The following is a 12,452-nucleotide window of genomic DNA, read 5'->3' as shown; positions in this document are numbered from 1 at the left end:
AACTGGAAAGGAAATGAAATAGATAGAAGGCAGGGCTGCGATAAAACAAAAGAAGTAGAGACATTAAGAAGTATTCAAAACCAGACGAGATGCTAATAGGACAGTGGAGACAAAAGACAGCTCAGATTAGGTGTGAAGTATACTGGCAGGATGAGAGACAGCTGCCATGTGGGAGAGAGAAAAACAAGGAAAGGGGGTGGGGGAAGGGAAAACCCAAAAGAAAGGGGTGGGAAATTTTTTTTTTGAGGTTGCCCGCCTCTGCCGAGCGGGTCCGTGGCGCGCTGGGAAACGCGCCCGAGTTAAATGTAGAAGTCGGTAGGATGAAGGCAGGTTCCCGACGCCCTTGCAATTTCAGCGATTTTTACTGCTGACCTGCTCCCAAACCCACACGTTCGGAACTGGGATCATTCCGGCCGTAGTCTTTTCTTTCACTAAAATAACAGAAACTATCCCTTCTGTTTTAATCACCAAATAACTTCAAAATTAAATTTCCTGATTTTGTAAAAAAAAATCTCCTTTCTTTATGTTTGTAATTTTCCTGGTATTTTAGCCACAATAGCAAGCAATATGATATCATCTGGTGCTCCACAGTTTCCAGAATGATGGATGGCGAGGCAGGAGTACGGGAAGAAAGTTTCCTTGGCACCAAATTAAAATAAAATAATATTTCATAGGACAATCATATTATTTCCTACTACTCTACATCTAATGCCTACTTTTCCTCTGATAGCTCAGTAGTTTGAGTTAACAATGGGAACGAGATGGTGAAGAGCGCATAAATTCAGGATATTGTCAAAACAACAATGAAAGGGAGAGTTAGAAGAAATTTGTTCACACAGAGGATTATTAGAACATGCACAAGTGGCTATTGAGTTGGAGATATCATTTAAAAGGGATTTGGATATGTATTTGAAAAGGAATATAGACAGCTCCTTCTGTGAAAAACTAACCCTTGATGCCTTGTTTTTGTTTAGATTTTGTTCATTTTTTTCCTTCCCTATTCCTTTTCTTCCTAGTATGTGATTCTACAGTGACCACGTGGCTCTCTAGTATCTCACCCAAGTGGCCATTCTGCTGTATGTAAGCCTAGATAGACAATGGCCCAGATATTCTGATCGCAGGCCTCCCGCGGGCGGAGGACTGCGATCTAGGAAAAATCTGCGCCCTTACCTGAGGGCTCCCGGGACGCACACGCTTCCGCTCCTGGGTCTCTCCAAACTGCCGGTGCGCAGGGCCCACGTATCCCAGGGGTGCAGGTAGTTTGCAGCGTCCCTGGAATCACGTGGGCCATGGGGAGCCAATCAAAGAAGGGAATCTCCCATCATACATTTGACAGGAAGACCTGTCAAATATATGAATGGAGATCACCCCCAAAAACATAGTAAAACTTTAAATACATTTTTAAAAAAATCACATTTTTAAAATAAATTGAATGTCCAATAAATTAACTATTTTAAACAAAACTTTAAATTTTTGAAAAAAATAATTAAAGTTTTTTAAGGGGCTAAAAATAAACTTACCTTTTTTAAAAGTATTTTTAAATGATAAATCAGTGGAAATGTTTTAAAAACTTTTTTTCAACTCTTATCCTGGTAAAAGCAGGCCTTACGCCTGCTTTTACCAGGCACAAGAATTGTAAGGGTTTTCTGCGGGCGGAGGGTCTCCAAAAAGCAGAACTCTCTCCCCGCAGAGGCCCTTCTCCAGGGCAGCCTGAGGATCTGTCAAGAGCTTTCTTCACAGATCGGAAATGCCGGTTTTCAGCGCATGCCTGAAACCGGCATTTCCGATGTCCCTATAGGTGGGTACACAGTGCGTACCCACCCGTAGGGATCGGAATATCCGGCCCAATGGATTTTGACAGCTATTCTTTGCTTAGTTATTTCATTATTGGTATGGCAACTGCATGCAGCAGAGGGAGCCAAAGGTACACTGGAACTAAATAAACAGTTTAAATTGTGTAACCAACAGAATGAGCTCCTAAATTGAAGGGCTGTAAGAGGAGAAACTATAGTAATATGAAGGGAAAACAAACTAGTTCATTGCAGTTAATTTAAGGCCCATTTTTAGAACTATCTGATTTATAAGGACTAATTATGTGAGGCTTGCTCTTGGTTTGGAGCCTTGCTAGACAGGAGCACGAGTCGGAGGTATGGCTATAACACTTTAGGGCTGATCCTGCAACCTGCAGTCCTGCCAGGTGAGACTATGCGAGGAGTGGAGCCACTCAAAATCACCCTTATAATGTACACTCAAATATAGTGCCCGTATCCGATCCCACACAAAGTTGTGCTTACCCATCACCCCTGTCCTCACTGGCTTACATTGGCTCAATGCCTCAAATTTAAAATTCTCATCTTTATGTATAAATGTCTTTGTGGCCTCGCCTCTCCCTTTATCTGTAAACTCCTCCAGCCCTACAACCTCCCCCACCCCACCCCACCCCACCCCCCCCACTTCCCGAATTCTCCATTCCTCCTACTGTGGTGTCTTGTGCATGTCCCCCCTCCCTTTACCGCACCGTGCAGCCGTGCCTTCAGCCTCCTAGGCCCCAAACTCTGGAATTCCATCTCTAAACCCCTCTACCTCCCATTTCTCTTTTAAGATCCTCCTTAAAGCCCACCTCTTCGACAAAAATTTTGGTCACCCCCTAATATTTCCTTTGACTTGGCGTCTACGTTTGTCTGATTGCGTCTTTTTGGAAACGCCTTGGGAATCGGATGTTGTCCTACTTTTAAAGGCACTATATAAATGCAAGTTGTTGTAGCTGTAGTGCATACGGTGGCCAGGCAAGACTGACAAAGATGGTAGTGGACATGTGAATCTGCCTTCTTTTTGATAATAATAATGGTGTTTAAGGACAGTTTCAAAGCTGACGTCTTCATGTAAACACTTCTCTTTAAAACTGCACATTTCAGTCTAAGCATTGTTATTATACAGACTGCAGTGGACTTATACAATATTTACTATCTCCACTAACAGAAAATTGGCTGCTGTTCTATGGAGAAACATAGAAGATAGGAGCAGGAGTAGGCCATTCGGCCCTTCGAGCCTGCTCCGCCATTCAGTGAGATCATGGCTAATCATCCAAATTCAGTACCCTGTCCCTGCCTTCTCCCCATATCCCTTGATCCCTTTAGCCTTAAGAAATATATCCAACTCTTTCTTGAATATACTTAATGAACTGGCCTCCACCGCCCTCTGTGGCAGAGAATTCCACAGGTTCACCACTCTCTGGGTGAAGTAATTCCTCCTCATCTCAGTCCTAAATGGCTTACCTCTTATCCTTAGACTATGACCCCTGGTTCTGGACTCCCCGGCCATCAGAAACATCCTTCCTGCATCTAGTCTGTCCAGGCCTGACAGAATTTTATAGGTTTCGATGAGACCCCCTCTCAATCTTCTAAACTCCAGTGAGTATAAGCCCAATCGACACAATCTCTCCTCATACGTCATTCCTGCCATCCCAGGTATCAGCCTGGTGAATCTTCGCTGCACTCCCTCCATGGCAAGAACGTCCTTCCTCAGGTAAGGCGACCAAAACTGCACACAATACTCAAGGTGTGGTCTCACCAAGGCCCTGTACAACTGCAGCAAGACATCCTTGTTCTTGTACTCGAACCCTCTTGCTACAAAGGCCAACACACCATTTGCCTTCTTAACCGCCTGCTGCACCTGCATGCTTACCTTCAGCGACTGGTGCACAAGAACACCCAGGTCTCTTTGCACTTCCCCTTCTCCCAATCTATTGCCATTCAAATAATAATCTGCCTTCCTGTTTTTGCCACCAAAGTGGATAACCTCACATTTATCCACATTATAGTGCATTTGCCATGTTTCTGCCCAATCACCCAACCTGTCCAAATCGTACTGGAGTTTCACAACATCCTCCTCACAGCATACCCTCCCACCCAGCTTTGTGTCGTCTGCAAATTTGGAGATATTACATCCAATTCCCTCGTCCAGATCATTAATATATATTGTGAACAGCTGGGGTCCTGGGACCGATCCTTGCGGTACCCCACTAGTCACTGCCTGCCACTCGGAAAACGACCCGTTTATTCCAACTCTTTGCTTTCTGTCCGCCAACCAGTTCTCTATCCAAGTCAATACCTTGCCCCCAATCCCATGTGCCTTAATTTTGCACGCTAATCTCTTATGCGGGACCTTATCGAAAGCCTTCTGAAAGTCCAAATACACCACATCCACTGGTTCTCCCTTATCTATTTTACCAGTTACATCCTCAAAAAATTCCAGTAGATTAGTCAAGCATGATTTACCTTTTGTAAATCCATGTTGACTTTATCCGATCCAGTCACTGCTTTCCAAGTGCTCTGCTATTACATCTTTTATAATGGACTCTAGCATTTTCCCCACTACCGATGTCAAGCTTACCGGTCTATAATTCCCCGCCTTTTCTCTACCACCTTTTTTGAATAGTGGGGTAACATTAGCTACCCGCCAATCCATGGGTACCGTTCCAGAGTCTGTCGAGTTCTGGAAGATGACCAGCAATGCATCTACTATTTCTAGGGCCACTTCCTTAAGTACCCTGGGATGTAGATTATCAGGCCCTGGGGATTTATCGGCCTTCAATCCCATCAATTTTCCTAACACCATTTCCCTACAAATACTGATTTATTTCAGTTCCACCCTTTCATCAGACCCTATGTTCCCCGGCATCTCTGGGAGGTTATTTGTGTCCTCTAATAACTTGTAATTTTAAACTCTGAATAAAGCTTCTGCAGCTGAACGCTGTTCCAATTCACAACCGAAACCAGTCCAGAAAATGTATTTTTCCCTTTGATTTTTTTTTCTTGCTCTCCCTCCCATACTTCTCCCATACATGTAAAAGCTACAGCTTCTACTGAGTAACTCTCTGATCAGTGCATACCAGAACTGAACGGAGACTGCATCAAACCTATTAGTTCCTACGCCATACATTAGCTGCATATTATGATATTAAATTAATCAGTTACTTAAGCTTTACCTAAACATTATATTAAAATCTGCCTATCTATAGTCTACTCCTGATAACTCAAAATTATTTGTGCCAAAAATTTGAATTCTCCAATAATAATATAAATAAAACAACTTAAATATCACAGCAAAGTAGGAATTTAGGGCTAAAAATTGAGTAGCGCCCCAATTGAGGCGCTAACTTCGCCGGGGCGCTAAAAGTAGCACCCCGGAAAAATTAGCGCCCCCGCGCCAGAAATTGAGTAGCTGCGCCCCAAGAGGGAAGCTGTGAGTGAATATCGTGGCGCTACGTGCTGCAGCGCCACACGCTGCGGCACGTTGCGCTGCGGTATTGCAGGCCTTCCTCCCCTTCTTAAAGGGGCCTTGTGCAGTGCGACCTTCTCTTGAGTGCCGGGCTCTTGGAGCACAGCCGGCACTCCGTGGGGGTGGGGGGGGGGTGGGTTCAGGGTTCAGGAGGCTGGGGGCGGGAGCGCAGGTAGGTGCTGGCAGGCGGCCAGCAACAAAAATGGCCGCGCCGCACCTCACCTTTAAATTATGCCTCCCCGGCCGCAGGTACGCCCCATTGACCGACGGTAAATCAGGGGGCACTCCCGAAGATCGTGGCTGGGGCGTGAGCGGGGCTGCGCACACCAATGACGTCATCGCCAGCGGCGCAGTGCTACCGGTTAGCGCCACCACTAACCTCCCGCTGAATTTTGCGGGAGGCGTGGGCAGTGCCACGCCCTCTTAAGGCGCTAATGGGTGATGCTACCAACTGAATTTTTCCCCCTTAGTGCTTAAAAATTGGATTGTTAGATAATTTAAAATAAACAACTTACTAAGAGTAGACTGTATATAAACCGGAGCCCATAATCTATTTTAGTGTTTGATTACCTGCCTTGGGATGTTTTTACTATGTTAAAGGCGCTATATAAATGCACGTTGTTGTTGTAGTACTCAGGGAGTGTTGCATTGTTGGAAGTTGCATCTTTTAGCTGAGATGTTAAACCCAGGTCCCATATTCCTGTTCACATGGACGTGATAGATCCCATAGCTCTATTCAAGGAAGGACAGCTAGTTCTGGTGTCCCATTTAACTGATATCTACTTTAATTTGTAATGAACAGCTTTAACCTGGAATCTTTTACTTGATCTTCAGATTAGTGCCACAGATGTGCTAATGGGAATGGGAGCCATTCCAGAAGGATTCAGAGCATCTACTCTTGCACAGCTGTTAGCAGAAGGTATGAAAGCTCAGCTTGTAACCTTGTGTGATATTAACTGTAATCCATGTACATAGATTCTGCTGATTTATAGTGTGTATGTATGTGTGTGTATGGCAAATGAATCCCAGTGAAGGCCACACATTATTACACAAAATGATCGTTGTCTTAAAAAGGTAGATGTGTGTTTGCAGCAGTAATTTTAGCTTCATGGTGAGTTCCTGATCTGGACTGTGTTGTTACAGAAGGTGTCGAATCTATGTGAGAAACTTCTTCTCGGGGATAGAAAAAAGTCAGGAGGAGGAGTCCCATTTGGCCAATTTGGCACACATCAGGATGGTTGTTACAGAACAGCATTGACAGAGGCCTAGTTGGTTTCCTGGATTTTCAAGTGGGTGATAGTGAAGCCGGTTTGCAACCATAAATAAAGAGGAGGTCTTTTGATGAGCAATATCATTTTTTGGCATGCCAAATGAAATAGCACTCGTTTTAAAGGAATTCCTGATTCTGATTTTGGTTTCAATTTCTCTTCCACCCGTGAAAGCACTGACACTTGCTGAGGTACTAAAGGCATCAGCAGCCTTCTCGTACCTTGTGCAAGTAACTGTATTTAAAATCCAAGTCCAGAATTAGTGTTGGTAATTGTTGGAAGGCATCACAAACTTAAATAACAACAGAAAATGCTGGAAAAACTCAGCAGGTCAGGCAACATCCGTGGAGAGAAATTTGAGTTGACGTTTCGGGTTTGACCCTTCTTCAAAACTGGAGAGAAAAGGAACTAGATCGAAGGCAGGGCTGCGATCGGACAAAAGAATAAAAGAACCAAAAGAAGTAAAAGAGATTAGAAGCTAGACGAGATGGTAATAGGCTGGGATTAGGTGTAAAGTGTAATGGCAGGGCAAAAGATAGCTGCCAGGTGTGAGAGAGAAACAAAAGGAAAGGGGGGGGGGAGGAAAGGAGTGGAAAAATATAAGTAAAAATGAAATAGGGGCCGAGGTTATGATCTGAAATTGTTGAACTCGATATTGAGACCGGAAGGCTGCAGAGTGCCTAATCGGAAGATGAGGTGCTGTTCCTCGAGTTTACGTTGAGCTTCCGTGGAACAGTACAAGAGGCCAAGGACGGTGAGGTCCGAGTGGGAATGGAGCGGTGAATTGAAATGACAGGCGACCGGAAGCTCGGGGTCACCCTTACGGACTGAACGGAGGTGTTCCGCAAAGCGGTCACCCAATCTGCGTTTGGTCTCCCCAATGTAGAGGAGACCGCATCGTGAGCAGCGAATACAGTATACTAGATTGCGAGAAGTACAAGTAAATCGCTGTTTCACCTGGAAGGGGTGTTTGGGGCCCTGGACAGTGGGGAGGGGGGAGGTATAGGGGCAGGTGTTACACCTCCTCCGCTTGCACGGGAAGGTGCCAGGCGAAGGGGAAGGGCTGTTTGGGGTGATAGAGGAGTGGACTAGGGTGTCTCGGAGAGAGCGATCACAAACTTAATCCTGTTTACACCTGACACACGCACACATGCACTTCCAGAAGGGGTTTCTGGATAGTGATTGGCAGCCAACATTTTCCTTGGTGCAACCAAGCTATGCAGAGATTTGGAGGAGAGGACAAATGCTTTAAATTTGTTGGGCGAGTGGGAGCCATGGGCGAGTGGAATTTAGTGCAGAACGGAACACAAATGGTGGCGTTTTCAAATAGCTGGAACTTATGGAGGGCGGAGGATGGGAGGGGGGCAAGGAGACTAATGGAGCAGTTGAGTCTAGCGGTGCGAAGTTGTGGGTAAGGGATCCAGCAATGGCGAGGTAAGCTTTGATCTTCATCTTGAAAGCAAAGCCTCAAGTTTTCAAAAGCCTCCACTTTTCAGTGTGATCACTGTTTAGACATTCGCAAAATAATGGCAGATTCTATCTCGAACTGATGAGTGCTTTATTTTCTTGGAAATTTCCCATCAGTTATCTTGCCATTCAGGTCTCACTAGTTGACCTACTCCCAGTTCACAGCCGTTCTTGAACCAGCTGCGAGGAGATGTGTGGCGTTAGTCTGCTGATTTTTCCATCGTGTTTTTTTTAAATTTCAGTAGTGTTTTTGGTCCAGGTTTGGTATCTTGTAGGCTGATTGTATCCCATGTCTGATACCAATGCTCCCTGTAAGCTGCGTTTTGTTCTGCACTGCTTGTTTCTTTCAATGCACGGTCCCTTTAAATTTCTGTGCATGCGCCGTATTTCCAGTGTAAATGCTTGTGAGCGGCCTGTGTGGCCGCGCATGTGCGCAGCTTGGAGGGAACATTGTCTGATACTGGTTACCCCCACTACTGCTCAAATAATCATACAAATGGCCTCATTTGCATTTCTCCCCCACAGGAAATGAATTCCACATGAGTCACTATTTGCAGCCTAAGTTAACCCAGTCCAAGTTATCGTTTAAAGACCTGCACTGGGACCAAGTGCGTGGCGGTGTGAGTAAAGCGTATTTTGGTTATCATTCATTTGTATACCATGACCATATGGAATATTATTTAGAAATACATAAAAGTTACAACATGGAAATAGGCCATTTGGCCCAGCCAGTCCATCTCAGTACATACCCTCCAGGCGAGCAAATAGTTCTAATCACATTTACCCACCCTGTTCCCATATACCTTTAACCCCTTTCCTTCACCCACGTATTCAATCTAGTCTTCAATGTTGACATAGGCCGGAATTTTCAGACGTAAGAACGGATGGGTTGGAGGCGTGGGGGGAGTGAAAGTAAAACCCGACCCCAACTCGCCTCCAACCCGCTCACTTTCACCTTTCACTCAGGAGGGGCGGGGGAGGGGGAGTGGGCTGCCAACCCGCTGCAGGAGGCGGGTTGGCAATTTAAATATTATAATGAGGCCTGAAGCCTCTACTTTAATCTGCTTTGCGGGTTTAACTGCAGGCGGCCGGGGCCAGGGCTCGGGATTCCCGGTGGCTGCAACGAGGCGGCCTCAGCCTTGGAGAGCGTTCCTTGTGGGCCGGGAGGAGCAGGAATGCTTCCTCCCAGGCCCCCAAGATTCCCCACCAGCAACCTGCCCGTCCCCGGGGTTGGGGATCAGACCTCCCCCCCTCCCCCCGCCCCGGGGATCGATCTCAACACCTCCTCATAATCTGCATTGCTCTCCTTCAGAATGTTATGGGTAGGGATGAGCTTGGAATTTGTATTTTTGATATAAATTAAACTAATTACAGTGTGACTTCTTTTATATTCTGTGCTTTGATTTCAAATTTAAAAGAGACCAGTAGGGAAAATCCAGATTTTGAAGTTAGGCCCACCTTTCAGCCGATTTTAAATTGAATGAAAGTTCAGAATAGAATGGGTTCCAGATGGTTTGTAGAAGGAATGGACTTGATGGGCTGAATAGCCTTTTATCATTCAATGCTTTGTGACATTCTTATTCTTGTATTGTGACTCTTTGTTTTGATAATACAGTGAAACCTGTAAATTAGGGTCATCTAAGGGACTTGCTTCAGGTGTCCTTTATTTGCAGGTGTCCTTATTTTCAAAATGGTCCCTGTACATACAGTAAACCAGATGAGCCAAATATCCCGGAATTGGCTGTATCTCCTATTTTTCGTTCTCACCTGGGATCGTGCCTAATTCTGGTGCCCTGCCAGTGGGATGTGATTTCAGTTCATTTTCTGTTTGTTGGGTTTCCCAGTTCATTGCCATCCCAGGGTCCTTTTCCATTGAGGGAGGGATGTCCTGATTCTGGGATCTGCTACGTTGGCAGCCTGCACAGGGCGAGGTGGCTGCTGTAGGTCAAGTGCCTGGGAGATCCTGCCAAATTGGGGGGCAGATTAATGTCCTGAAGACCCCTGCCTGGGACCCCCTCTGTGTGCTGCAGCTGCTAATGTTTGAAGTGCTAGATGGTGGCTACGGGGCTGTTAGCAGCTCATCAGCACCTGACGTACTGGTGGAGTAGGGTTGCCAAGTCTGGTTGGAGACACTCATGGAGGTTTGATCATGTGATGTTCTGGCCGCATATCATCTGACCATGTGGTGCTGGATCACGCGGCATCAGATCACATGACATTGGATCACATGACTTGTACAGTTCCAGCATGTGGAGACTGGAGCTCTAAACCCTGGGCTGACATCCAGCGAGATACTCGTGTCTGGTGGGTGTGGCTGACCACCCCTCATCGTATGGGTTGTGGGAGCCCATAAAACCCTCCTGCTGCATAGGACTAACCAACCTATCGGCTGGTATAAAGATGGTTACGGCCATGGAAGGCCAGTCAGACTGTTAAATCAGCCTGCGAATCCTTCCCCTACTTCACACTGTTCCCCAAAGGAAGAGTGTGAAGATATGAAAACAACTCACTATAGCGTTCCTGGGTTACGAAGGGCAAGAATAAGCCATGGATCCTGCTCTTGGTCACTATGTAAAATAAGTGTCTGGCAAGGACAGGATGTAATATATAAATAATACTTGATTTTATTTAATTCTTTATCCAGTGAAAACACTGGACAAACTGGTTTGCACAAAGAATTACTTTATTGTTATGTAGGCAAACATGGTAACCAGGCTGTGCCCGCAAGACCCCACAAACAATAAATATTTCTGGTTTATTTTTGGATTGTATCGGTTGAGAGAGGATTGTTGGCCACAACACTTCTTCTAATAGTGCCATTAATATTTACCCCCAACCAGAACAGCTTTGGTTTAATATCTTTCTCATCCCAAGGGCAAATGATGCCTTTCATGTTCAAATTGCATGCCACAAGTTACTGTCTAGGTTCACATGAGAAGGAAGTTCACTTGGGCAAGGTTCCAGAATGCAATTGATATCCACAGAACCACAACCCAGCTTTCAGGAGAGGAAGGAAATAATAAAAATTTATATACAGTACATTTTATCCAGATGAGGTTATCATTTAATTTCATTTGATATCTGCAGGTCCGCCCGAGGAAGACACCTGTAACACACATGTTTACATTGTGGAGCTGTAGAATGATTCCTTTGCCTGGGTCTGCTGTGCAGGTGCTAAGCAGGCACGTTCGGTTCTGTCTTTTTGATGGTCAACGGGTAAGTCATCCACTGATTAAGTCCTTCATTTGTAACTGATTCTATGGGGCAGATTCTTGTCTGTACTACCTGGGCACAAATTGTCGCCTGTGTAGAGTGCAAAGAGCGCAAGTAGGTAGCAAGGATCATATGCCTGTAATGGAGCCTGTTGAAAGAAAGACTTGAATTTGTACAGTACCTTTCATGACCACAAGACGTCCCAAAGTGCTTTACAGCCAATTAAGTACTTTTTTTTAAGTGTAATCACTGTGGTGTTGTAGGAAACGCAGCAGCCAAATTGCGCACAGCAAGCTCCCACAAACAGCAATGTGATAACGACCAGATAATGTGTTTTAGTGATATTGGTTGAGGGATAAGTATTGGCCAGGGCATTGGGGAGAACGCCCTGGTTCTTGGAAATAATGCCATGGGACCTCTTATGTCCACCTGAGAGGGGAAGACAGGCATTGGTTTAACATCTCATCCGAAAGATGACACCTCCAACAGTAGGAAGTGTAGCGCTCCCTCAGTACTGCACTGGAGTGTCAGCCTAGATTTTGTGCTCAAGTCTTTTGAGTGGAACTTGACCCCACAACTTGATGGTTTCCACCCTAGGTAGGGTATTAAAATAGGTAAGTGACAAAATTGTAGATGATTTAGCCATGATCTTCCAAAACTCTCTCGATTCAGGAATTGTCCCATTGGATTGGAAAATTGCCAATGTCACTCCAGTATTTAAGAAGGGTGGGAAAGATAAATACAGACCTATTAGTCTAACGTCTGTTGTGGGGAAGTTATTATGATCTGTTATTAGGGACAGAGTGACTGAGCACTTACTTGGGCAAATATGAACTGATCAGAGAGAGCCAGCAAGGATTTGTAAAGGGTAAATCATGTCTAACTAACTGAGTTGAATTTTTTGAGGAGCTCACTAATGTAGATGCACTCAAACTGCTGCCACTCCAGACAAGATAACTTCTGAAGGCCTAACACTTGAGTGTTTCATACTTGAAAATCTTGTCAAGGATTCATTTTCTGCTCCTATAACCAATCTTTGGAGTTTCAAGCCTTGATTAGCTGAAAAACTAGTTCTTGGAAATGGTATTTAGCCAAGCAGAGACTACTATTTTGGATATTGCTCCCACCTGTTAAGAGTGGGGTGGGGGGAGGTTGGTGGAGGAAAACGGGTATGGTAGTGTTTTTTATATCTGGAAATTTAAAGATAATGAACAGGACTTAGTA

General features: G+C 45.1%; 1 protein-coding gene across 1 annotated transcript in view; it reads left to right on the top strand.

Moving 5' to 3' along the window:
* The window catches only part of nphp1 (nephronophthisis 1), a 127,377-nt gene that overhangs the window by 62,811 nt on the left and 52,114 nt on the right, over positions 1–12,452 (top strand). Inside the window, exons 9-11 of the mRNA XM_085997859.1 lie at positions 6,115–6,199; positions 8,541–8,635; positions 11,103–11,231. Coding sequence (XP_085853985.1) covers positions 6,115–6,199; positions 8,541–8,635; positions 11,103–11,231 — 309 coding nt within the window. The remainder of the gene's footprint in view (positions 1–6,114; positions 6,200–8,540; positions 8,636–11,102; positions 11,232–12,452) is intronic.

This window comes from Somniosus microcephalus, chromosome 9, assembly GCF_052327205.1.
Source record: "Somniosus microcephalus isolate GS21.2 chromosome 9, FLI_Smic_1.0, whole genome shotgun sequence".
NCBI lineage: Eukaryota > Metazoa > Chordata > Chondrichthyes > Squaliformes > Somniosidae > Somniosus > Somniosus microcephalus.
This window is presented reverse-complemented; position numbering and strand designations above follow the sequence as displayed.